Source organism: Larus michahellis, chromosome 20 (genome assembly GCF_964199755.1).
Source record: "Larus michahellis chromosome 20, bLarMic1.1, whole genome shotgun sequence".
Lineage (NCBI taxonomy): Eukaryota > Metazoa > Chordata > Aves > Charadriiformes > Laridae > Larus > Larus michahellis.
The window spans coordinates 5,994,563-6,019,374 of NC_133915.1; the positions used below are offsets into that span (position 1 = coordinate 5,994,563).

Genomic DNA, 24,812 nt, shown 5'->3' on the forward strand with positions numbered 1-24,812 from the left:
CGCTTTCCCCGCTGACCCTCTCCCTTCCCACCGAATTCCCGGCGCTGCCGTTTCCCCCGCACGTCTCCCATCCCGCTTCTCCCGGGCTGCGGGATCTCCCGGGCTGCGGGACGGGGTTTGTGGCCGGTTTCCTCCTCCTCCTCCCCGCCGGCCCCGCCGCCTCCTCCTGTTCTCCACGGGGGATAAAATCTCCCGGTAGGAGCTTGGCTCCGAGCATCGCCGGGGGAGGACGCGGGGACCGGCACGGCGGGGGCGGGCTGCCCCTCGCCCCCGCTCCTTCCCGGGGGGGCAACGATCCGGGCAGGCAGGGCTTGGAGGTGCCGCCACCGGTCAGCCCCGGGGGGGGGGCGACATCGCTGGGCGGGTGGAGTGTGAGTGCGGAGGGAGGGACCCCCGCCCGGTGCCCGGTGTTCGGTACCCGATGCCCGGTGCAATGTGCCCGGTTCAGGGTGCCTTGTCCGGGTTGCCCGATGCCCAAGGCAGGTTGCCCTGTGCCCGGTGCAAGTTGCCTGGTGCCCGGTAGAGGTTACCCGGTGCCCTGTACCCCGTGCCCGATGCCCGGTACAGGTTGCCCGGTGCCCTGTATCCTGTGGCCGGCGCAGGTTGCCCTGTGTCTGGTACAGGTTGCCCTGTGCCCCGTGCCCTGTGCCCGATGCCCTGTGCAGGTTGCCCGGTGCCCGGTGCAAGTTGCCCGGTGGAGGTTGCCCGGTGCCCGGTGCCCGGTGGAGGTTGCCCGGTGCCCAATAGTGGTTGCCCGGTGGAGGTTGCCCGACACCGCTCTCCCCGTTGCCCGGTACCGCGCGCGCGCGCGCCGGCCCCGCTTCCTGCTTTCTAATGTTCCATTGTGCGGTGCTTCCATTGTGACGTCTCGGCCTCGGCTCGGCTTTGTCTGTCCATATATGGGCAGCTACGTCACGGAGCGCTCCCGCCGCCCGGATAAATGGGCTGCGGAGTCCCCGGCGGAGCAGTCGGGCGGCAGCGAGGGGACCTGCGAGCGGAGCCGAGCGCGGGAGGGAGCGGGGACGGGGACGACGGGGAGGGGGACGGGGAGCGGGAGCGAGCGAGCGAGAGAGAGAGGAGGGGTTAAATCCTCCCACCCGCTTCTACAACCACATCTGCCAGCCAGATCGCCCCCCCACCACCACCCCATCCCCCCCGAGGAAACACCACCAGGGACCCACGGAGGACAGCACACCGCCGCCCCCCACCCCCACCCCCCCCCCCGCGCCCCCTCCTCCGCCGCCACCCCGGCTCTCCCCCCCCCCCCCCCCGCCCCCCTTTTCCCCGGTCCCCCCGCCCCAACTTTTTTCTCTTGCATGATTTCCCTCGCACGGATTTGCCACTCGGATGTTGTTTCCTCGGGAGCTGAGCTCGGAGCCACGTTGAACCAGCCTTTTCCTCCAGTGCTATGACAGGCAAACTACTGGAGAAGCTGCCGGGGACCATGAACACTTTGATGAACCAATTGCCTGACAATCTGTACCCAGAGGAGATCCCCAACTCTTTGAATATCTTCTCCAGCAGCAGCGACTCGGTGGCTCACTACAACCAGATGGCTGCAGGTAAGGTTTGGGGGGGGGGGGGGGGGGGAAGGAAAATGGGGTAGAAAGCGCGGGGGGGGGGGCGGTGGGGCGAGGAGGAGGACGCCGTGGGTAGAGTGTCATGGAGCCTCGGAGGGAAGGGAAGAGCTGGGGCTGTGGGGAGCGTCGTCGTCCCCCCTCCCCACCACCACCACCACCACCACCCCCCCCCCGCACCCACCCACCCCTTTCCTCGCCGTGTCTCCGCGCCGATCGCTGCAGCGCTGCTGCCGAGCCGCCGCCGCAGGTACGGGGACGGCGGCTGGGCTCCGTGGGGAGGAGAACACGGCGTGGGGGGGTGGGGGACACACGACCGGGGGGGGTGGGGAGACGGCCAGGTCGTCCCCCCCCACACCTTCCCCGGGATCCGCGCGGGTGCGGAGGCGCCGCGGACACGCGTGGCCGCCCCCCCCCCCCCTCCGCCTCCCCGCCCCGAGCCCCGCAGCGGCTCCCCGGGACGCGGCGCCGACTTTCCCGGAGCGTGGGGTTTTGGGGAGGGAGCCGGGGGGGGGGAGGCGGGGACGGGGGGGGCACACGGACACACACACAGGCGGACATGGGGGGCACAGGTGAGCGCCGAGGGCCGGGAGGGGGCTCCCCGCCTGTCCCGGGCTAAACCGATCCCCCCCCCCCCCGTGTTTCTCTTCGCCGGGGCTCGGCGCAGGGAAGGCGGCGAGTCGGTAACGGCGTCGGCGGGGCTGGACGGGGAGGAAGCCTACCTGTAACCGCAGGTACCTCCTTCCCCCCGCCCGGTGTGTGTGTGTGTGCGCCCCCCCTCCCCCCCCCCCCCCCCCCCCACCGCGGGGGGCATCCCGGCTGGTGGCGGGGGCGGCAGCCCGGCCCCGCATCGCCGGGACCCCCGGTAGGCAGCGCCGCGGGGCGGGGGTGGGGGGGAGAGGAAAGCAGCGAGGGGTAGGAGGGAGCGGGGCGGGGGGGCCCGGAGCATCCCCGGTGCATCCCCGGTGCTCTCCCCCCCGGGGCGGTGCGGCCCCCCCCCGGCTCACCCTGGCCCGTTTTTCTTGCACTTTGCAGATAATGTTATGGACATTGGCTTAGCGAACGAAAAGGCCGGTCAGGAACTGTCCTCCTATTCGGGGACATTTCAACCCGCCCCGGGCAACAAGACTGTCACCTACCTGGGGAAATTCGCTTTCGACTCGCCCTCCAACTGGTGCCAGGACAACATCATCAGCCTGATGAGCGCGGGCATCCTGGGGGTGCCGCCGTCCTCGGGCGCGCTCACCAGCACGCAGAGCTCGGCGGGCAGCATGGGGCCGCCGCAGGGCGAGGTGGACCAGATGTACCCCGCGCTGCCGCCCTACTCCTCCTGCAGTGACCTCTACCCGGAGCCCGTCTCCTTCCACGACCCCCAGAGCAACCCCGGCCTCACCTACTCCCCCCAGGATTACCAGGCGGCCAAACCCGCCTTGGACAGCAACCTCTTCCCCATGATCCCAGACTATAACCTCTACCACCACCCCAACGACATGGGCACCATCACGGAGCACAAACCCTTCCAGAGCTTGGACCCCATCCGCGTCAACCCGCCCCCCATCACCCCGCTGGAGACCATCAAGGCCTTCAAGGACAAGCAGATCCACCCGGGTTTCGGGGGGCTGCCGCAGCCACCCCTCACCCTCAAGCCCATCCGACCCCGCAAGTATCCCAACCGGCCCAGCAAGACGCCGCTCCACGAGCGGCCCCACGCCTGCCCCGCCGAGGGTTGCGACCGCCGCTTCTCCCGCTCCGACGAGCTCACCCGCCACCTCCGCATCCACACGGGCCACAAGCCCTTCCAGTGCCGCATCTGCATGCGGAGCTTCAGCCGCAGCGACCACCTCACCACCCACATCCGCACCCACACCGGCGAGAAACCCTTCGCCTGCGAGTTCTGCGGCCGCAAGTTCGCCCGCTCCGACGAGCGCAAGCGGCACGCCAAGATCCACCTCAAGCAGAAGGAGAAGAAGGCCGAGAAGGGTTCGGCCGGGCAACCCCCCACCGCGCCCCCCGCCGCCGCCGCCGCCGCCGCCACCTCGCCCCCCGTCGCCCTCGCCCCCGCCGTCACCACGTGCGCTTGAGGGACCGCGGGGAGCGGCGCGGTGGCACCCCATCTTCTCTCCTGCCCTTCGCACCACTCCGGGGGGGGGTGTCTCACCCCACCGGGTTCAGGATGCCGGAGCTGGGGGGGGGCTGTGCTGCACGGGTCCGTTTTGCCCGCACCCGGATTGATTGGGGCCAGGCTGCCCGCACCAGGATCCAGCCTGCACTTGGATCGACAGCGCCCGCACTGCCTGGATCCCGGCTGCCAGCACCCGCACTGCCCGGGGCTGGGTTGCCCGCACCCGGATTGCCCACGTCTGGGCTACCCGCACCCGAATTGCCCACACCCGCACTGCCTGGGTCCCGGCTACCCGCACCCGGATCCTCCTGACCCGCACCACTCGGGTCCTGGCTACCCGCACCCGGCTCACCCGGATCCCTGCTTTCCCGCACCCTGGTGCCCGGATCCCTGCTTCCCGCACCTGGATTACCCGCACCGCCCGGATCCCTCCTGCCCGTACCCGGATTGCCCGGAGCCGGTTTTCCCGGCTCCAGCCCGCCCGGATCCCGCATCTCCCGGCTCTCCCGCACCCGGCTTGGCCCGGAGCCGGGTTGTAGATTCCCGGGATCCCGACTGAGCTGGATCCCAGGTAGCCGGCTCCGAACCCGCCCGGTTCCCAAAGGGATTGGGCTGCTCAGGATCGGGCCCTCCTGGATCCGACTCTCCCGGTTCTCCTGGGGCTGCTCAGGATCGGGCCCTCCTCCTGGATCCGACTCTCCCGGTTCCCCTGAGGGTTGGGCTGCTCAGGATCGGGCCCTCCTGGATCCCACCCGCCCGGGCGGGGATGGATGGATGGAGCCGATCCGGCTCCTCTCTGCCCGGCCGGGCCCGGATCCGCCCCCCCTGCGCCCCCCTCTCCTGTAGTTCCCCCTGTGTGTCCCCCCCCCGCAAGCACCGGTTCCCCGCGGCGGAGGTAAGCGGGCTCGGGCCCCCCCAGAGCCGGGCTGGCGGGACGGGGGGCGGCTCTGCGGGTCCCCCGCAACTTCGGGGGGCGGCGGGGAGCGATATCCCGGCAGCAGCTTTTGGGTTTGTTTGGGTTTTGTTTTTGTTTTTTTTTTTTTTTTCTTTCTTTTTCTTTCTTTTTTTTTTCCCCAGCAGAAGGGAAATTCTTTACAGAAATGCAGAAAAAAAAACCAACCACCAACACACCCCAGTATTTTGCTGAATACTTTTTATAATGTGAGATATTTTTATTTTATTTTATTTGGTCACTTTAAACCAACCAACCAACTACGGAGGAGAAAAAAATCAATTAGTCCTCTATTTTATTATTTTATTATTTTTTTTTTTTCCTTTCTCCTTCTGGTATGTGCATGTCATTGCATGACTGCTCTGATTTTTTTCTTCTTTTGTTTTAATAAAACTGTGCTCAGACATTTAAGCTAAACTAAGCAAAAATAATAATGACTTTAAAAAAAAAAAATCTTTGTTGCCAAAAGGTCGTGCTATCCAGGTTTGATGTCTGCATGTGAAAAAAAAAAAAAACAAAAAACAAAAAAACAAAAAACACAAAACACATTAAAAACGTACAAAAAATAAAGAGAAGAGAAAGAATGCAGTCTAATTTATGTGAACCGAAAGGAACAGAAAAAAAAAAAAAAACACAATCAGGTTTAACCACACAAACCTAAGGGAATGATATTTTTTGAAAGACTTTTGTATAAAGTTGAGTACTTAGAGAAAAAAAAAAAAAATCATACCAGATGTAATATATTTTGTGGATGTTTTTATTTCTTGGATTTATAGTACCTTATACTAAGGTTAAAAAAAAAAAAATTATGCTTGATATTGTGAAAAGGTGATAATTTTCACACACATTTCATTTGCTCATTTGTCATGTTGTAATGCAAATATGATAGTTAATGCATACAGCATTTTTAAGGGAAAAAATCAGAAATATTGAACTGATGTATTGTTGTACCATTTGCACTGTGAGCAAATGCTAATGCAGTAAATATATTGTGTTTGCTGACAATCAAAAGCTGTAGTAAATATCTTTATTTTACCTTGCTTAAAAAAAAGAAAGATCTATGTTGGTTTGGAAAAAAAAAAAAAAAAAAAAAGTCTCTGATATGGAAGAGGGGGTGTTAAAATGGCTTGAAATGTGTAGGACGGTGGGTGCTGTGCCTCATTACGGGCGACTTTGGAACCTGTTTGTATATATATTTTTTTTTTTTTCTAGTGTTGTATTTTCTTAAATTTTGGGGGGGTTTTGTATGATTTTTTTAAATTATTTTTTTTTTAAATAACCCAACTTTTTCTCAGCACCCTCCCCCCCTCCCCGCCCCCTTTCCTTCTCCTTCAGTTCTCTTCGCAGGACACCGTGTCGAGACCAGCCGGCCAGGATGCAGGGCGACCCCGAAGGCGACCGGCTCCCTCCTGGTGTCCCCCCCTTTTCCCAGCCACATGGAGAACACAGTGCGCCTTAAAGTGTCGTGTGTGTCCCCCCCCCCCCCGCCAAACCTCCGCAGCCTTGGCTTGCCCTTGACCTTGCGTCTTATTTCCCCCCCCCCCACCCCGGGCTCGTGCCGTCGCCGCCGCCTTGACCCCGGCACCGGTTTCGCCAGGGTTTGCGTCTGTCGGATAACGGTGGGCCAAAGAGGATCGCGCCGCTTCAGCCGGTAATTAGCCCCCGCGCCTTTCGCCGGCCAAATGGCCCTGGGTGGAGAGCGGAGAAGGGATTTTGGCCGGGCTGGGTCGCTCGGGTTAAAAATAACCCGTCGGGTTTCAGAGCCGGAGCTTGTACGGAGAAGGAATGGGATGAGGCGAGCGGATATTCGGAGAACGGGCGCATGGGTGGCGGCCCGCCATGGTTCAATCCTTCCCTAGGGACGGGGCTGGAGCCTTGGTTTTCCTGGAGCTGGGACGGTGCTGGAGGATGATGAGGGTCTGGGGGTCTCCTTGGTGCGCGGGGGTCCAGTTTTACTGGGCTGGGACATGACCAGGGTGGTTGAGTGTCCCTCAAGCTTCCCTTTTCCCCAGGGCTCGTTGGTGGCCGGCGTTGGCATCGTGGTCTTTCCCGGCGTTGGCATCGTGGTCTTTCCCGGTATTCCCGGGGTGTAGTGGTATCAGCATCGCCGTCAAATTTCCCTGTTTTTCAATTTGCGTCCCGGAGAGGAGCTGCTGCTCCTGCCATCTCTGCCCATCCCAGGGTTCCGCTGAACTCCCCGGCTTGGAGAAAGTTTAATTTCGGGGGGAACCTGGGGGCAGACCGCCTGGGGGTGGCCGCCCGGTGACTCCTGGCACGTCTGGCCCTGGATGGGACCTTGTGGCATCGGGGGAATCGGCTCTGGAGCCCACAGGCGCTGCGTCGGGTGGGCTCCTGCATCCCCGAGTGGATTCCCGGGTTGCTGAGCCATCGGTGACCATTAAGACGAGGCTGGAGCGGCTGCCGGATTCGGCGGGGGGCAGGAGGGACGGCGGGGGCTGCCGTCCATGGCGCAGGGTCAGGGTGAGCCAGAGCTGCCCTTCCCTCGGTGCTCTGAGCATCTCGGAAGTTCCCGCAGTGATCGGGGGCTGCGTGTTGGTTTTGGAGCCACCGGTCCCCACGGTGTCCCCTCGCGTGGCTCGGACAAGCCCAGGTGGACGGGTAGGAAATGGAACCACCACAGACACGGATGATGGCACGGGGAGAGCCACCACGGTCCCCAGCATCGTCTGAGGGTGCTGTGGTGGTGGTTGCGCCCATCTCTACTGGTGGCTTGTGGTGGAATACGTTGGAGATGGTGGGCATGGGCAAGCGGTGCCATGGGAGATGCCCTACTGGCATCACCGTGCCACGGTGAGGAGCCACCCAACATGGCTCCAACACTTTGGGCTCCTTCACTGCGGGCGAGGAGGAGGGAAGGAGCCCACCAGGTGTCAACGGGGCATCCTGACCCCGGTGCCGGGCTGGGGACCTGCTCTGCCACCCGGGTACAGGCGTCCCACCAGGCAGGACCCCCCCCTCGTTGCATGGAGCAGGAAGGTGAGGAGCACCCTTGGGTGGCAAAACGCGTGGAGCGCGTGCAGCACCTTGCACGAAAAATGTTGGTTGCTACGGAAACACGGCACTTTCCATCCCCGTTCTGGGCTATCTGTGTTCTGGGGAGGAGGGAAGGGCTTGCCAGTCACGTACCAGCTCAACACAACTTGCTGCCTTTCCTTTCTCAACGGCGGCTCCGGGTTCCAGAGGAGGCCACCAACGCCTCGCTCCTCTCCGCTGAGGGTCTTGGAGGCTTTGCAAACTGTTATTGAAACCCAAGAGCTCTCCACGGGATGGGATTTGCTTCTGAGGAGGAGCACCAAGAACCGAGACCCCCTCCCTGGGATGGGAGCGACGAGGACCTGCACCCAGAAGCTTCCGGTTTGCAGCTGGTAGATGTTGATGGTGGTGGGATCCCTCCCAGATCTTTTCAGCCTCCAGCCACCGGCTCAACCTCTCCCACTGCCCCAGCAGGAGACAACTTCTGCAGAAGGTCTGGATGGTGTCTGGATCGCCCGACCCTCCTGTCCCACCCTGTGCCAGCGCCACATGGATCTGTCCCCCTGTTTCGTCCCCATCTCTGGCTGGGGTGGCAGGTCCCACCTCCGCTCTCAGCAGCGTGTTTCGGAAGAAGGGCCCAGACTCGCCCCCCGGCACATGCCAAGGTGACATGCGGGGCAGAGCCTCCACGGAAGATGCTCCCCAAGCCCCGTGGCCATCAGGATGCCCAGATGCCAGGACCTGCTTGTCCCAGCTCTGCGCCAGCCCTTCCCCACCGTCCCTGAGGTGCTGGCGTGGGGCACCAGTGGGGACAGCGGTGGCCGGGAGCAGCAGCGTGTCCCGGCTGGAAGCAGGAACCGCCAGCAAAACCTTCCCGACACCAACCTCCCTCCATCCTTCCTCTTGCTCCCACCCACGCCTTGGCCCCGCTGGTTGCCCACCCGGCTCTGTGTCCCCCCCGCCTCGCTAATCCCCTGTCCTCACCGGTGTCGGTAACACCTTCCCAGTTTAGCATCATCCTCCCTGGCTGTAATTACCGCGCTGTTTACCTCCACCTGCTAATTGATAAAGCCACCCCTGGCGCCAGTCCCGGGCCTCCTCCCCTCGGCCCCGTGCGCTGGCACGTGCTATTACCAACCATGGTCTCACCAGCACCGAGCCCGCTCCCCCCCGCAGGACGTCACCCCAGGGTTGGCGATGGGGGTCCGGGGGCACCCAGAGCTCAGGGGGGCTTTGCTTTGTCTCACGCCCCTCAGTCACGGCTGGTGGGGGCTGCTGGTGGCTGCTGGGGACAGTGCTGGGGACACGGGGGTGCTTTTCGGTCACCAAAACAGCTTTGCTGCTCCCCCCGCCCAGCCTCCTGGAGCTGGATTTTGGGGGGAGGGGGGTGTCTCCCCGAAAGTGGGTGCTCCTGCCCTTCCAAATGTGCCACGCATCCATCCCCGCTGCCTTGTCCTTTGGATCCCCTCGGCGGGGGCAGCCCTGCCCCTCCCCACACCTTCGCCTACCCCGGGGTGCTCCCGGGCACCCCTCGCCCACCTTAGGATGCCCCTGGGCATCCCCTCCCTGTGCTCGTGCCCACTCCAGGGTGCCCCCAAGCACCCTGTGCCCTTGCTCACCCTAGAGTGCTCCCGGGCACCCCCTCCCCGCACCCTCACCCACCCCAGGGTGCCCCTGAGCATCCCCTCCCCTTATCCTTGCCCACCCTGGGGTGCTCCCAAGCACCCCATACCCTTGTGTACCCCAGGGCCCTCCTGGGGAATCCCTTGCCCACCCCGGGGTGCTCCTGGGCACCCCCTCCCCATGCTCTTGCCCAACCCAGGGAGCTCCTGGGCATCCCTTCCCTTTGCTCACCCCAGGGATGCTCCCACGCATCCCCTCCCCAAGCCCTCACCCACTCTGGGGTGCTCCTGGGCATCCCCTCGCCCACCACAGGGTGCTCCTGGGCAACCCCTCCCCACATCTTTGCCCGCTGCAGGGTGCTCCTGGGCACCCCATGCTCATGCCCTTGCCCACCCTGGGGTGCTCCTGGTCACCCCTCCCCATGCTCTCGCCCACTCCAGGGCGCTCTCAGGTGCCCTCACCCATCCTGGGGTGCTGGTGGGCATCCCCTCGCCCACCATGGGGTGCTCCCAAGCACCCTGTGCCCTCACCCACCATAGGGCGCTCCCGGGAAACCCCTCCCCACACCTTTGCCCACCCCAGGGTGCTCCTGGGCACCCTCGCCCATCCTGGGGTGCTCCTGGCCATCCCCTTGCCCACCACGGGGTGCTCCTGGCCATCCCCTCCCCACGCCTTTGCCCATCCTGGGATGCTCCTGCTCACCCCTCCCCATGCTTTCGCCCACTCCGGGGTGCTCCCAGGCGCCCTGGCCCACCCTGGGGTGCTCCTGGCCATCCCCTCGCCCACCTCAGAGTCCTTGGAGCACCCTGTGCCCTCGCCCACCCTGGGGTGCTCCCGGGCACCCCCTCCCCATGCCCTCGCCCATCCTGCGGTGCTCCTGGCCGTCCCATCGCCCACCCTGGGGTGCTCCCGGGCGCCCCAAGGCCATGCCCTCGCCCACCACAGGGTGCTCCCAAGCCCCCCTTCCCCTCGCCCACCCCGGGGTGCCCCTGGTCACCCCTCCCCTCCCCCCCCCCCCCGCCGGTGCTGCCGTGTTTGGGGGGCCCCGCAGTGGTTTTACTCCAACCCCCCCGGGCTCCGTTCCCGGGGTTTGCACCGAAACCGCACGATTTTACGGAGTTTTCCCTCCGTTTCCCCCCGCCGGACACGGCCCCCTGCCCTGCCCCGTGACGTCACGCCCCCCTCCCCGACGTCACGCCCGGCGGGGTAACGCTCCTCCCCGACATTGGCGGCGCTGCCGGAAGGGGCGGGGAAAAACGCGGCGGCACTTCCGGGAGCGGCGCGGCGGGGGACGATGAGCTGGTGAGTGCGGGACCCTCGGGCCCGGCCCGTCGCTGCTGGCACCGGCCTCTGCGGCTCGACATCGCCCCCGCCGTCCGGCACGCCAGGCCCCGGCTTCTCACCGCCGGCGCTGCCGGGCCTGGCGGCCTAGGGGGGCCCCGGGGCTGGTCCGGCGGGGGACCCGAGCCTGGCCCCGGTGCTGGCCCCGAGCAGGCCCCGGGGCTGGCCCAGCTGGAGCCCCGGTGTTGGTCAGGGTTGGCCCCGGGGCTGGCCGGGCTTGGCCCCGGGGCTGGAGCGCCTGGAGCCCCGGTGTTGGTCAGGCTTGGCCCCGAGTGGGCCCCGGTGCTGGCTCGGTGGGGGACCCAAGCCTGGCCCCGGTGCTGGCTTCAAACAGGCCGCGGTGTTGGTCAGGCTTGACCCGGGTGCCGGTCCAACAGGGACCCCAGTGCTAACCCCGAGCTTGACCCCAGGACTGGCTCTGGGCCTGGCCCCAGTGCTGTCTGGGCTTGGCCCTGCCTGGTGTTGGCCTGGCGGGAGCCCCACTGTTGATCAGGCTTGGCCCTGAGCAGGCCCCGGTGCTGGCCCGGTGGGAGCCCCGGTGCTGGACCAAGCTTGGGCCCTGTGCTGGCCAGGCTTGACCCCGGGACTGGCCCCAGGCTTGGCCCAGGGGCTGCTCTGACAGGAACCCCAGTGTTGGTCAGGCTTGGCCCCGAGTGGGTTCCGTTGGTGGCCTAGCAGGGGCCCCGGTGCTGGCCAGGCTTGGCCCTGAGTGGGTCGCGTTGGTGGCCTAGCAGGGGCCCCGGTGCTGGCCCTGAGCCTGGCCCCTGTGCTGGCCGGGCTTGACCCCGGTGCTGGCCCGGCGGGAGCCCCAGTGTTGTTCAGGCTTTGCCCCGAGCGGGCCCCGGTGCTGGCCTGGCGGGGCACCCAAGCCTGGCCCCACTGCTGGTCCAGTGCTGGCCCCGCTGCTGGCCATGCTTAACCCCGATGCTGGCCCGGTGTGGGCCCTGGTGTTGGTCATGGTTGGCCCCGGTGCTGGCCCAGCAGGGGCCCTCATGCTGGCCTGGCTTGGCCCCGAGCTTGGCCCTGGTGCTGGCCCTGAGCAGGTGCCAGTGCTAGCGAGGCTTGGCCCTGATGCTGGCTCCGAGCTTGGCCCTGGTGCTGGCTGGGCTTTACTCCAGTTCTGGCCAAGTTTCACCCTGGTGTAGCTGCCCCAAAGCTGTCTCTGTAGGTACACACATGGCATATGGGTGTCGAACGGATGCGCTACCGGGGGGCCCCTCACCTCTGCCCCCAGCAACTGCTGCTGGTCCCTCCCCAGCCTTCGTCCCGGGTACGGGGAAGCGCCACCGAGCCCCTTCACCCCCCTGCCCTCCCACCTCCCCATGCCTGGGCGCTGTTGCGGGGCAAAGGGTTTGGTGTGGGGAGTCTCCAAAGGTCCCCGGCAGCTCCGTGAGGCTGAAACACTGTAAAACCAACTTCAGTCCCATTGAAGTAAAGCTTTTTTTGGTAAAAAATCCGCATGTGTTTGGATCGGACTTGTGAAAGGCTCGGTTTGGATACCCTGGTGTCTTTGGTGTGTTGCTCTGCACGTCTCCCCACTGCTTATTTAAACTAATTATATTAGAAATTAATCGTGACTGCCCTGCATGGTTTCTCATCCCGGATGGTCCCGTAAGAGCCAGCGCCGTTATGAGAGGTGAGGGATGTGATGGTTTAAGGAGAAAAAGGCCCTTCCCTTGCCTGGTGCCCTCAGGCTGGGTTCGCCAGGGCAGGCGCAGGGTGAAAATTGAAGATGATTTTTTTTTTTTTTTGTGTTGGGAGTGGGGAAAGTTGTGGTCTGGAAATGTACTTCAACAACATAATGACGCGCACACAGGTGCCTATTAAAATGGGGCCTTTGGGTTAAAAATACACACTTATCCACTGAGTTCATTTTTGTTTTGCTTTAGTCATCTCAGAGCAGCCACGATTATAGACGGCGTTGGGGAACGAGGGTCTCGGAGCCACCTTTTGCCCTCTTGAGCTCTGCGGGCAGCATGGCCTGGGGGCTGCTTTTGGAAAGTTCCAGCCAGTGGAAGAGACCTGTTCCGCTCTCCTGGTCCAGGAGGGGCTGCAGAGACGAAAATGTAAGAAATAAATATTCCCTTCACATGATGGATGTGGAATAATTTGGGTGCAGAGTGACAACGCTTCCCCTCTGTGCTTTCCAGCGTCCATCCAGCCACGCTGCTCCTGGGGACCGTCTGGTGGCTTCTCTGCGATACACGTGTCTTTTGCTGAGAAATTGAGTGGTTTTGCCCTTTGCTGGGGAGGAATAAAAGGTCATTGCCGGAAGGCGGGGGGGTGTGTGGTGGAAATTGATGCTCTGCTGAAATCTGAGTCTCCTCTTTCTTCCCCAGCAGCGTCAGTCCTTCGGCGTGTCGGGGCTCCGCTTACGCGCGGACGCGAGGGGCTCGGACCCGGCAGCGTGTCAGGGACACAATCGCTCTCAGTTCGGTTTCTCCGCCCGGCTGGCCCTGCCAACCCTGCTGGCCGATAATTCCCACCCTGGATGAATTGCCCTATTCATGAGGCGGGGGGGTCCGGAGTTCAGGGCCGGGCTTGGCGTGACGTCCGCCTCGCCGCCGCAGCGAGGGGTTACGCTCCCGGCGGTGGTAACAAATGCCGGCGTGTGTGCGGGGGTCGTGCCCTGCTCCTCAAACGTCACAGTAAACTATGTCCCTGATGCCGCTGCTCCGCAGTCCCCGCGGAGGCAGCGGGCTTTGTCCCAGCCCGGCGGGGCGGGAGGTTGCTTTGTGCAGCAGAGCATGTTTGCTTAGTTTGCACGTGCGTCTTTCTCTCCGGCAACGGGCACCGTTAAACCCGGGGCGTCGATTAAAACCCCTTTTTTTAGGGGTCGGCTGTCGCAGCCGGTCAAGGGGATGGAGCTTCGTCCTCAGCCCTGTCCTGCAGACCATGTCAGGGAATTATGGAATGGTTTGAGTTGGAAGGGACCTTAAAGATCATCTTGTTCCAACCCCCTCCGCCATGGGCAGGGACACCTCCCACTAGACCAGGTTGCTCAGAGAAGCGGCACGTAACTCTGCCTTCAGTTTTCTTTCTGTACACTCGTTACCTTAATTAATTTTTTGCAAAGGCCTGCGCGAGGCGAAAGGGCCACGAGGCTGTTTGCAGGCGGGGTGGTAGATGCCTTGTTGAGTTGTGCGTGGTTATTTCTTTGCTTTCCCTGGCTCTTGGCAAGCGCTCGGTGGGCCAGAGCTCCCTGCGCCGCATCGGGACCGGGAACAGCAATGCCCCTTGTACCAACGCGGGAAAACTTCGCTCCAGAGGGCAAAACGTAACCCGCTGGTGACAGAGGATGGATTAAACCCCCCGAATTCCCGACTCCTGCACCTAGGCAACTAGGCGGTGCCGCCTTTCTAGGCTAAGCTTTATTTAGAGCAGGAGTAGGCTTGTTTTGGGAAACAGCCTCTCATGGACAGATGAGATGTTTTCTAAATCTCGGTGGAGCTGGGTGGCTTCCTTTCGGCCTTTGTGCTGTGGATTGGGGTCTCTCGAACGCGTCTGCATCCTCCTCTTCCTCAGATCTCGCCTGCGGCCATGCGTTTTGGGGGAGAGAGGGGAAAATATTCCAGCGATTACCTTGGCCATCACTCCTTTTAAAAAAACAAAGAGAAATAGAGTGATGGACTTTACTGTATCATCACCCTCAGTTGCCACAAGCGTCTAATTTGTGGCCATCTAAAGGATTTTTTTTAAGGTTCGTGGAACCTCATAAAACCAAATATTGTTGCAGCTCATAACCAGCCTCCCAAATTCCTCCTCTTTTGGTTTCCCAGCTCCCGCAGGTGATTTTCCGAGCAGGAAGAGGGTTTTTTTGTAGTGTGACAGCTCGCTCTCCGAGCGCTGCCTCTCGGCACCGCTGCAACAGCTGGTATTTACTGGGAGAAAAAATATGTTAAGCAAATGTTGATAGTGTGGCAGTGCGAAGCACGTGTTTTCGCGTTGCACTGCAGCGTATTATTGGTCTGCATGGGGGGTTGCCGTTGCCGGACTGCTAAACCATATGCCTCTTGGCAGGGAGCTCTCGCTAAGTGGACTAAGGAGCTGGCATCGATGGGAAGTCGGGAGTGGAACCGCACGGCTGTGCGATATTTAGCTCCCCAGCTCTTGATCCGAGGCAATCCAGAGCTGACGCGAATGTGTTTGCTGAAATATTTGGGGAGGGAGGTGAAGAAGAGGAGCTGCCTGTCTTGGAAATGGATGGATTTCTGCCTGCTAGCCAGGGACGAGGAATGCGGGGAGGTGGCAGGCATAGCTGGGTTGGAGCGTAAGAGTAGCTTTCTTGGTTATTCATTTTGTTTTCCGTGTTTTGGAGCTGTGCCGTGACCACGTTGGGCAGGTGCGATGCAAAACACAGACCAAGGCGCCGTTTTCTTTCCAGTGAATCAATATTGATATTCCTTTCGGTGCCCAAATTGCAGTCCCATCGCGGTCAATGGCAACGCTCCCCCTTTCTCTCCGGGTTTCAACGATACCAGGATTTGGAGATGAGCGCGGGATAAAATTAGATGGGATGAAGCAACTGGATACCGAAGCGGTGAGCTCCCAAACACCTCCCTGCACGGTGTGTAGCACCCGTGGAAGGCGGTTTGCGCGTCCCAGAGGTATTATCGCGGCGAAACCGAAACTCTGGCGTGCCCTTCTGCAAACCGGGCAACGCCGTCACCTCGGCTCCCGCGGTGGGAGATGGCAGCACCCGGCATGGTCCTCGGAGCGCGATTAGCACGTGGTTATTCCTTAATTATTATTTTTTCCGCCTTCTTTGTTACAGGTAGCTGAAAAACAGTGTTATAGTTGAGCCACAACCGTGTTTCACAACCATGCTTAAAATGGATATTTTTGTAGCATAGTCAGGGCCTAAAACAGCCTTGCAAAATTCTGCTCGCCCACGCGCCTGGCGTGAGTAATTTTCTTTTGATGGGTGAGTAAAATATCATTATTTTTTTCATGCTCATCTTGGAATGGGTGGGAGAGTAGATTCTGACATTATTTTTGATTTGCTTAACACTGACACCGCGCTTGGCTCTGGGCAAGATGCAGAGATACGAGTGGCCCCTGCTCCCAAGAGCTCGCCGTCCGCGGCCACCTCTCCGCCGCCGAAGTTGAAGGAAGGTGCCTTGTTTCCCCGGCCTGACCTAAACCAACGTGAAGTGGATGTTTGCATCTCCTTTTTGTCCCTTTTCCCTGCTGCAGGGGCTCGCCCTGACGTCCATTTGGGGCTTAGTGCCTGCGGGTTCGTAGGGATGGGGTTGGGATGGATGCGTTTATTTCCGAGGGACCGTATCTCCCTGCCCCTCGCCGCCCCGTGACCTCCCCCCTCGTCTCCATCAAAGAGAAAACCCAAACCAGAATTTTGGCGCAGAGTCTCCCTCGACATAAGCTGTTTGTGATCCGTTTGAATAATTTTTTCCCCTTTTTTTTCTTTTTTTCTTTTTTTTTTTTTTTTTTGCCTTCGCGCTGTGTTTGGAGCGGTTGCTATGAGTTCCTGCGAGGCGGGGAGGGGGGGGAAGAAGGAGCGGGGTGGGATGGTGCATGCAGTTTCCATGGACACGCTGTAGTACAGCGAGGCATCCGGAGCGATGCTCGAGATTAATGTCTAACCCGCGTCTTGCCTCCGTGCCTTTCTCACCTGGGCAGGGCTGGGATCCTCCCCCCACCACCCCCTGACAGTGGGGCAGCCCCCACGGCCGCAGATTTGCAGCTTTTGGGGTTTTTTAGGAAGCCCAGAGTCATGAGACCCGTGGTCCAGGTGCCCAGGGTTGGTTTGCACGTGCGCAGCGCTGTGCGCCCAGCCGGCTTTGCCTCTCCTCGGGCCCCGTGCAGGCTGCCTTCAGCCCTTGTTAAGACTCAAGACCGCTAACGAGATAATTACTCCTGCTTCAGCAGCTATTGGTGGTGGTCGCAGCCGCCCTTGAACTTCCAGCGTGCCCTGGCTTTCCCATATCGCATCACGGAAAAGCTCGAAGCTCGCTCCATAACGGTAGTGAGCAAGTGGAAGTTATTACCTCCGCGGTCGCATCCTTGGATGCTCCCGACATTCCTGTTGATGTTTGCATTGATCTTCCCGTGATGGGGCGAGTCTCCTGGCAGCAAGTACAACTGGAGCCGACTCCTCTCCCGACGCGGGACCTTGGGACAGCCCGGGCGAAGGCAAGGGGTGGCCACTGAGCAGAACAGGGCTTGGGGAAGGGCCCCCGACTCTCGCAGAGGGAATTTCTGGGGTGTCTTAGGGCCAGTTTTTGTCTTCACGGAGGATCACGTATAAACAGCTGGTTTTGTAGGAGCCCTCGGCTTTGGGAAGACCGGCCTCGGGGGGTTGGGGTCACCCCTCGCAGCGCAGGAGGCTGGGTGTCACCCTCCTGGTTGCAGGCAGAGATTCTGGTGAAAGAATTGAGATTTTTGGTGGAAATTCAAAGAGTGAAAAGCGCTGGCGGAAATCCAGGCAGCGCTGGCTTGCTGGCGCTTGGGGTTTTGATGGGGCGGGGGGGGAAACCAAACCCAAAACCCTGAAACTTTCCACGGGAAGCGGGCACTTTTTGCAAAACAGGAGTTTAGTTGGTGGCCTGAACGTGGTGGTGGATAAAAACCAGTCGTTACCACCCGTTCATACCACTTTTTAGACCTGCGGCTCCCTGGCAAACGATTTCGGTTTTGATGGTGTCAGGTTGTCGCTTCTCCTAAGTGTCTGGGTAATTAACCTCCAAAATGAGTGAGCACATCGCCCTGGTCTCAGCTTTCCCTGCCCCTTTCCTCGCGCGCTGCTTGTCTGTCCGTCCTTCCTTCCCTCCCTGTCCCTGGTTCCGCAGCGAGCGGCTCGGCATCCCCAGGGCCAGCGGCTTATCAGCTGGGGGCGAAAATGCTTCATGCTTATCCCCCGCTTCTCTGCCAGGGCGTCTTCTGGGGCCTGATGAGGGGTTGCAAAGCGATGTTCTCCCATGTGCTGCGGGGAAAAGGGTCACATCCACCCGTTAGTTATCCCCTGGGCGCGCTCCGAACGCCGGCCGGGCTCCCCCTCCGCCTGCTCCCGGCCGGGGATGAAGCCAAGGTTTGATGTCCTGCTCAGTCCAACGCGGCGAAAGGACTGTCGCCTCCCTAAATTAACACTGATTTAGCCTGATTCACGCTGGCAATTCCTGCGTGCCTTCGTTTCAGGGGACTGGCGGAGAGTGGGAGGGGGAGCTACATGTTTTAAACCCCAGCTCCCCGCAGACCTCATGGAGTTGTATTCCCCCCCCCTCCTAAAGCCTGCGAGGTTTGTTTGCAACTCTCCTGTGCATCCAGAGGAGAATTAGCTGCTTTGGTGTGTGGCCCTGGGTTTGCGCCTGGAAAAGCCAAGTAAATATATGACATTGCTGGGGAAACTTCAGAGAAAATTAGCCACAGCTTCTCCCACCTTCCCCTCCCTGGGGTTCCTGAGCATCCCCGAGTAGAAGCTTGCAGGATTCTCTCCACCCACACTTTTTTTCCTACTTTAAGCGATTCCCACCCCCTCCCTGCAGTTCTTCACCCTCCCTCCCTCCCTCCCAACCCCACCGCTTTCCCAAACTCCCGGTGACCTCTCCGGGAGGGGGGGTGGGGGGATGCAGGTGGCTGGTGATGGGGCCAGGGGCCGGGATGCTCCCCCAGCCCCGCGTTCCCCGGGGTGGGAAGGCTCCGGCTGTGACTCAGCGCGCTCGCGCTCTTGAGGAACGGGATTTCAAGGGATTTCACACCCCAAACACAACCCCAGCTTTCTCTCGCTCAGCAGAAATGAGAGATCAAAAAAAAAAAATAAAATAAAAAAAAAAAAGCACACCGATTCTGGTTTTTCTTCGGCGTATGTGCAGCTTTTAGGGTAACGGTGATAACCGTGCCACGCCGGTAAATCCATGGCAATAAAAGCTACCAACCCAGCTCCCTCCAACTTATTTGCGTGATGCCCATGGTGCATTTTCTGAACAGAATAAAACACCGGGCGGCTCTTAATTTTTTCAGCAAATGGTTGTAACGCTGCTGTTATCAGGCACGTGTTGTGTCCCCCCCCCCCCCATTTCACAGGCTGGGATGTCGACTCACGAAGGGGCAAAAATTCTCAGTGCCAAGAATTGCCGTCGCGTTTCGAAGCGCGGGGTGTATCCGTTTATTCTAAAAGCTCGGATGAGATCCCTACCTCTCATCTTTTATCCTTCCTCACTGCTTTTGTTCCTGCTTCTGCATCTTTTCCCCCCCCCTCCCCTCACAGAACCGTATTAAAAGGCAAAGATTCACAAACCGTGAAGATTATCTCAAATTGTAAAATAGCAACAAAAACAAAAAAGAAATTACTTGCACAGGGTTATTTTTTAGAGGTTTTACCGAGACAGACATAATTAGCCAACTGGCATCACGATGCTAATAGAGATATTTACTGCTTCAAAGTGTGTTTGCGGCGTTGTGAAGTGCTCCGGTGACTTTCTTTTGTTCTGGAAGAAAGTCGCTGGGATTGGTTTTTTCCCCCTTTCCCCTCTGCGGGTGCAACGGAGATGGGGGACGGGATGAGACGGGTCCCCCCTGTGCTCCCCCCGCCTTCCCCTGGGCTGCTGCCTGCGCTGCTGGCTCGGTGGTACCCAAGTGATGCCCGTTCCCCGTATCCCTCTTTTATTACCGGAATCGCCTTGATTTAACCCAGTTTGCCAGCGAACGACAATCGGGATTGCTTCTCCGGATAACCCGCATCGGCAGGGTTGGCCAGACAAGGGTGAGGGGAAGGTTGTGTGCAGGTAATGCTTTAATCACCCTTTTAATTGCGCTTACCCGCTAGGAACCAGCCTAACTCCAGCTTGAACCCTGTGCTTGCCCCCGCGCTGGCGGAGGCTGCCCGGCAGCTGCCGTGGCTCGTCGTGCGAGCAGGTTTTTCTTGGGGTAACTCACTCCCCTGGGTAAAAACCGCATCTTTTTCTCCTCCTTCCACCGCGATAAGTTGGTGCCGTCACTTCCAAAAACATCGAGTGACGGCACCTGGCTGCGGATGGGACAGCCTGTGCCTGCGAGAGCAAGGGCTGTGCCTCATTTTAGTTTATATTTGTAAGAAAACACAAAGAAAAAAAAAACCTTATTTTTTTCACTTTCTTCCTGTAAGGCACCACACACCCAGTTATTGACAGGGTAATTATATACCAGCCGAGTGTTTGTTTATAAAAGAAGTGTGATTCACGGCTGCCGGGCCTGCCACAGGAGCTGGAAAGGGTTAACAACCTAAAATTATATCGGTCCGACCGAAGAACCATAAACAGGAAATTCTGCCCCCCCCCCAAAAAAAAAAAAAAATTTAAATTTAAACCTGGTGACTCAGGTTGGCTCCGGCTCCTGGAGCCGCTCGGGAGATACGGACGGGGTTCTAGCCCCCCTTTATTACCGGCGGCTAATGACACCGTTGGGTTTGAAAACAGTGGGGAAGATGGGCAGGAGGGAGCGGGTTGGCGGATAATCTTGGGTTTGCTCCGTCGGGGCGGGTGGCGTGTCCCTTCGTCGCAAGCACTTTCTCCCGTCGCGCGGCCTTGCTCCTATTTTACAGCCGTAAATCAGTTCATCCTTGCTTTGCACGTTCTGGCCTTTAAGACGTACCGTTCTTCCAACCCTTTTAGAGTCGGCGGTCAAGGCGTTTTCTGCCGTTTTCTTTAATTTGAAGGCAGAAAATGGCATAGCGTTGCCGTCGGTATGAGATATTATAGCGATGAACGCCAAGAAGAAATCAAACGGGACTTCAGGACTATTACTTACTAAAAGAAAGAGTAAGGCTGATGCCAAATAGATCTCCGCTGATCGTGTTACGCTAATAAAAATGTGTTGCTGGGGTTCCAGTTGTCCGATCGAGCAGTTTTATAGCAGCGCCGGCGCGGGGGATCTTGTAAGTAAAGCTGCTGAGAAAGAAACGGAGCATCAGCCGCGCGTTTGCTGCCCGTCAGCGGGAGCGGCCGCCGACCCAGAACCCTAAAAAATCCACCTTTATTAGCGTAGAATTTGGGCAGCGGGCTGGGAATTTGGACTGGGCCAAGAGGGGAGTTGGGGCTCCCAGTGGGGATTTGGGATGGGGTGCCGACCGCGGAGCTAGAGGGAAGCTTTAGGTGAGGCACCTCTGGGAAAAAACATTTCATTTATGAGACCCAATTTTTTCTTTTTAGTTAAAGAGGTGCTGTCGGGTTAAAGCATCTCATCCAAAATCTCCCAACGTTTTCCAAAACGTTGGGAGATTTTGGATGAGATGCTTTAACCCGACAGCACCTCTTTAACTTAATTAAATCCATCGAAAACAGCAGTTGAATTCCTGGATTTTTATTGTAGCGATAGGTGAAAGAAATCCAATTATTTCCAGGAGGGCTGCGTGACTGTAACCGTCTGACCCAGCCGCCCTTACCTATGTTGGGGTAATTTATTTGGAGCACTCTTCACCTTTGAGCTAGCTCGGCGGGGGGGTGGGGGGCGGGGAGGGAGGGAATCATTCAGGTAACCCAGATTTTTACTCGCAACCATATTTAAAGATTTTTAAGAATGAAGGCTGTTCCGCTGGCAGGTGAGCGGCTCCTACAGCTGTTGTATCAGAGAAATCCTTTGAAGCAGCTCGCGGCTCCAGACGCTCGGCTCGTTGCTTTTTTTTAATAGCCTCTTTCTAAATATTTACAAGGTTTGTTATTTATTTTCTTTCCTTTTTTTTTTTTTTTTTAATTCCCCCCCCCCCGCCCTCTTTCTCCTTTTCGGATTTGTTTTTAAACATAGCGCGTTCTTCAGCGTCCTTCGCTCGTGTATTTGCCTTACTGGGAGGGTGGGGAAGGGGGTGACTGGGGATGGAGGTGGTGGCCTCGTGGTGGGAACACAGCACAAAAAAGGGGTGCTGCCACCCCACAAATCCCCCCACCCCATCTCATTCACCCCCAAAACCCATCCCCAAGGAGGGGCCGGGCTGTTTGAGGCCAGCATTGCTTGCTTACACCCTCCTCCTTTCTCCCTTTTCCAGGATACCGTTCAAGATCGGGCAGCCCAAGAAACAGATTGTACCCAAGACGGTGAGTAAACCAGTTTTCCCCCTTTTTTAGCTCCAGCCTTTGATCATGTGGCTGATGAGTCAAGCCGGCACTTTGACTCGTCCCATTTTGCGAGCGGGTGCCTGTGCGCGCGCGTGGGAGGGAGATGGGAGCGAGCAGAACCTGTTGCCGCGTGTGACCAGCGCTCGGTTCCTCGTGCGAGGAGTGAGGGGGAGCCCCAACCGGGGAGAATATTTTGGGTTGGGATCTATTTCTTTTTTCTTCTTCTTTTTTTTAATTTTCTTTTTTTTTTTTTTTTTTTTTTTTTAATTTTTTTGGGGGAGGGTGGTGGGTGAGGGGAAGAGCTCTTTTGGTCTGGCACAGTTTTCCTCGGAGATGGCTGAACGGGCTTCCTTCCTTCCTTCCTTCTTTCAGCAATGGCTTGTTTGTTCATCCTTTCTGAGCAGATGGAGGAGGAGGAGTGGTTCAGATCGCTGAATATAACTGTTTCCAAAGAAAGGCTTATAAGCTGAGATGCTTAGTGCTCGGGCGTGAATTAATTTGTGCTGCACAGCATTTGCTTTAAAAGCAAATTAAAAAAGCATTTTGTATTCTCGTGTATTTGAGACTCCTATCCCAAGTGCCGTTGCTTGCAGCTGGCTGTGGTATTTTCCCTTCTCAAAGCAGATGGTCTTTGCCGTTGTCCCGTGCAAAAAAAAAAAAAAACCAAAAAAAAACAACGCTGCGGGACCTCACGGTAGCTGTCCCTGAAAACTGACCTGCGTACCTGCTCTAAAATCAGTGCCCCGCCGGCGAGCGCGGTGGGGACCTTGTCTTTGTAACGGCCTCGGCGTCCTAATCCCTTCAACAGCCTGACATCTCTGATCCTCCCTCTCTGGGACGCTCAGCGCGGCTAATTCCTCGGGATGCGTGGGCCCTCCCGTTTACGGGGGGTTTCTCCTCGGGACGTGACATTTTCCTCCGGAGGCAGAGGGCTAATTCTGCCCCTCCCTCTATGGCGTGATTGTCATGTTTTATTTTAAAGGATTTGGTAAGTTGTCTGCTGCCGTCGAGCAGCAATTTTCTGTAACGGCTCCAAACTGTCAGTAGAAAATTTCAGCCAGGCAGGCGACGAAGACGAGGACGGATAAAATCCTTCAATGGTTTTTGCGTCTCTTCGGACCAGCCGGCGGAAGGCGCTGCTGTCTGCGGGCCCCCCGGGGAAGGCAGCCCCCCAGCCTCAGGCCTTCGCACCCGTTCCCTTTCCTTTCAGGAGACCCCACATCGCTTTTCTCCGTGAGATTTTGCCTCTCGTCCCTCTTTCCCGGTGTTTCCAACGCTGGTGTCCTTCCAGGCTCTCGCAAGAACCAACTGCTCTGCAGCTCTGGGTGTCTTGGCCAGCTTTCTTGGACGTCTCCATCCCGCCCGTTCTCACATCCGAGCTGACTGTATTTTCTCTCTTGCTAGTGCCTGCTGATTTTCCCTCTGCTCCTGCTGCGCGTGGTGTTGCGAGGGGTTTGGCTGAAAGACCTCGTCTCCCCCATGCCGTGCTCCGTTGCTGCCGAAATCGGCCGTCCCCGCGCCGCGGCAGGAGCTCGGGCTCCGTGCAGAGGAAGGGTTGCACCTTTGAGAGCTTCTCTTCCCCTGAGCTGCTGGGGTGTGCTGTGCTGAGGCAGTTGGCAGGCATTGCTTTGATATATATATATGTGTGTGTGTGTGTGTGTATTAAATAGAACAGCTCAGAATATCCAGCAGGCAGAGGTTCATTCAGCAGCACGAGTATTTCCAGGCCTTTTCCCTTTCCTTCCTTCTTTTTCTTTCCTTCCTTCTTTTTCTTTCCTTCCTCCTTTCCATCCTTCGTTCCATCCTTCCTTTTTTCCTTTTTTCCTTCCTTCCTTCTTCCTTCCTTTTTTCCTTCCTTCCTTTTTCCTTCCTTTTCTCCTTCCTTCCTTTTTCCTTTCTTTTTCCTTCCTTCCATCCTTCCCTTTTTCCTTCCTTTTTTCTTCCTTCCATCCTTCCCTTTTGCCTTCCTTTTCTCCTTCCTTTTTCCTTCCTTTTTCCTTCCTTTTTCCTTCCTTTTTCCTTCCTTTTCTCCTTCCTTTTCTCCTTCCTTTTCTCCTTCCTTTTCTCCTTCCTTTTCTCCTTCCTTCCTTTTTCCTTCCTTTTCTCCTTCCTTCCTTTTTCCTTCCTTTTTCCTTCCTTTCTCCTTCCTTTTCTCCTTCCTTTTCTCCTTCCTTTTCTCCTTCCTTTTCTCCTTCCTTTTCTCCTTCCTTTTCTCCTTCCTTCCTTTTCTCCTTCCTTTTCTCCTTCTTTTTCTCCTTCCTTTTCTCCTTCCTTTTCTCCTTCCTTCCTTCCTTCCATCCATCCATCCATCCATCCTTAAATCCTTCCATCCATCCATCCTTCCATCCTTCCGTCTGTCCTTCCCCCTCTTCCTCATCTGCTCCAAGAAGAACAACAAATTTCGGTGTCAGCGACTCAGTAGCTCAGAGTCAGATGCCGATTTTTTTAAATGGCTTCCACTTGCCACGTGTTGATGCTGCTGCTGCTGTTCCTCACCAGGCAGCAGATACGTGGAAGGCAGAAAACAGGAAGCCCAAAGCTTTGCCACCTCACAGTAAGTGTCAAGTGTGGCTCTTCAAAGGAGAACAAACGGCAGGAAACCACCCATCTCCCCTGGGAGCGCGGCGCTCGGCGGCGGGCTGTGGAAGCCCCGGGGCTGCTTTGTAGCTTTAGCGAGCTCGGGGCCTCCGACTTTGCCATCTGTGCGGGCTTTTGGGAGCGGCGGTAGCAGCCGAGGTCTGTGATATTCCAGATGTTGGCCTCTGGAGCCCGCTGCAGGAAGTGGGAAGGTGCGGCATCTCCAGGGCTTGCATCCCAAGCCCATCGGAAGGGAAGTGGTTGCGGGTAGAGGATCTCCCACTCGCCGAGATTGGACCACAAAAGAGGAGGGGGGGAGGAAGAAAGAAGGAAAAAAAAAAAAAAAAAAAAAAAGACGTTTGTTAGGATCTAACTGATTTGGCTCTCCGCGAGGGGTGGAACTGGAGCGCAGGAAAGGGGAGAATGGCTTTGCTGAGAGAGGTTTCTCTCGCCAGCGAGCCTTTTTTTCTTTACTCGATGAAACGATGCTGGGGCTGGTGTCAAATCTAGGCCGGCAGTACTCCTGAAAAGCAATTTGCCTGGGCTGCAGAGGGAATTAGTCATGACTCCCCATGCCCACTCGC

General features: G+C 58.5%; 2 protein-coding genes across 4 annotated transcripts in view; both read left to right on the plus strand.

Annotated features, from left to right (window-relative positions):
• Positions 1-969: 969 nt before the first annotated feature.
• EGR3 (early growth response 3) lies at positions 970-5,378 on the plus strand. Of its 3 annotated transcripts, XM_074563782.1 has the most exons (3): positions 1,435-1,562; positions 2,245-2,311; positions 2,613-5,378. In XM_074563782.1, exon 3 carries the CDS (start codon positions 2,621-2,623, stop codon positions 3,656-3,658), a length of 1,038 nt encoding a protein of 345 aa, XP_074419883.1. In that variant the 5' UTR covers positions 1,435-1,562; positions 2,245-2,311; positions 2,613-2,620; the 3' UTR covers positions 3,659-5,378. The 3 variants fall into 3 exon arrangements, with proteins under 3 accessions (XP_074419881.1, XP_074419883.1, XP_074419882.1); XM_074563780.1 differs by lacking the exon at positions 2,245-2,311 and having other exon boundaries at positions 970-1,562; XM_074563781.1 differs by lacking the exons at positions 1,435-1,562; positions 2,245-2,311 and adding an exon at positions 1,700-1,827.
• A 5,129-nt stretch (positions 5,379-10,507) lies between these two features.
• The window catches only part of BIN3 (bridging integrator 3), a 45,819-nt gene continuing 31,514 nt past the window's right edge, over positions 10,508-24,812 (plus strand). Inside the window, exons 1-2 of the mRNA XM_074563932.1 lie at positions 10,508-10,570; positions 21,582-21,630. Coding sequence (XP_074420033.1) covers positions 10,563-10,570; positions 21,582-21,630 — 57 coding nt within the window. The 5' untranslated portion in view covers positions 10,508-10,562. The remainder of the gene's footprint in view (positions 10,571-21,581; positions 21,631-24,812) is intronic.

Excerpts from the sequence above, each read along its gene's own strand:
- EGR3 (XM_074563780.1), top strand. The coding sequence starts at position 1,409 with ATGACAGGCAAACTACTGGAGAAGCTGCCGGGGACCATGAACACTTTG. Across the intron at positions 1,563-2,612 it reads CTACAACCAGATGGCTGCAG|ATAATGTTATGGACATTGGC; the intron begins GTAAGGTTTGGG and ends TGCACTTTGCAG.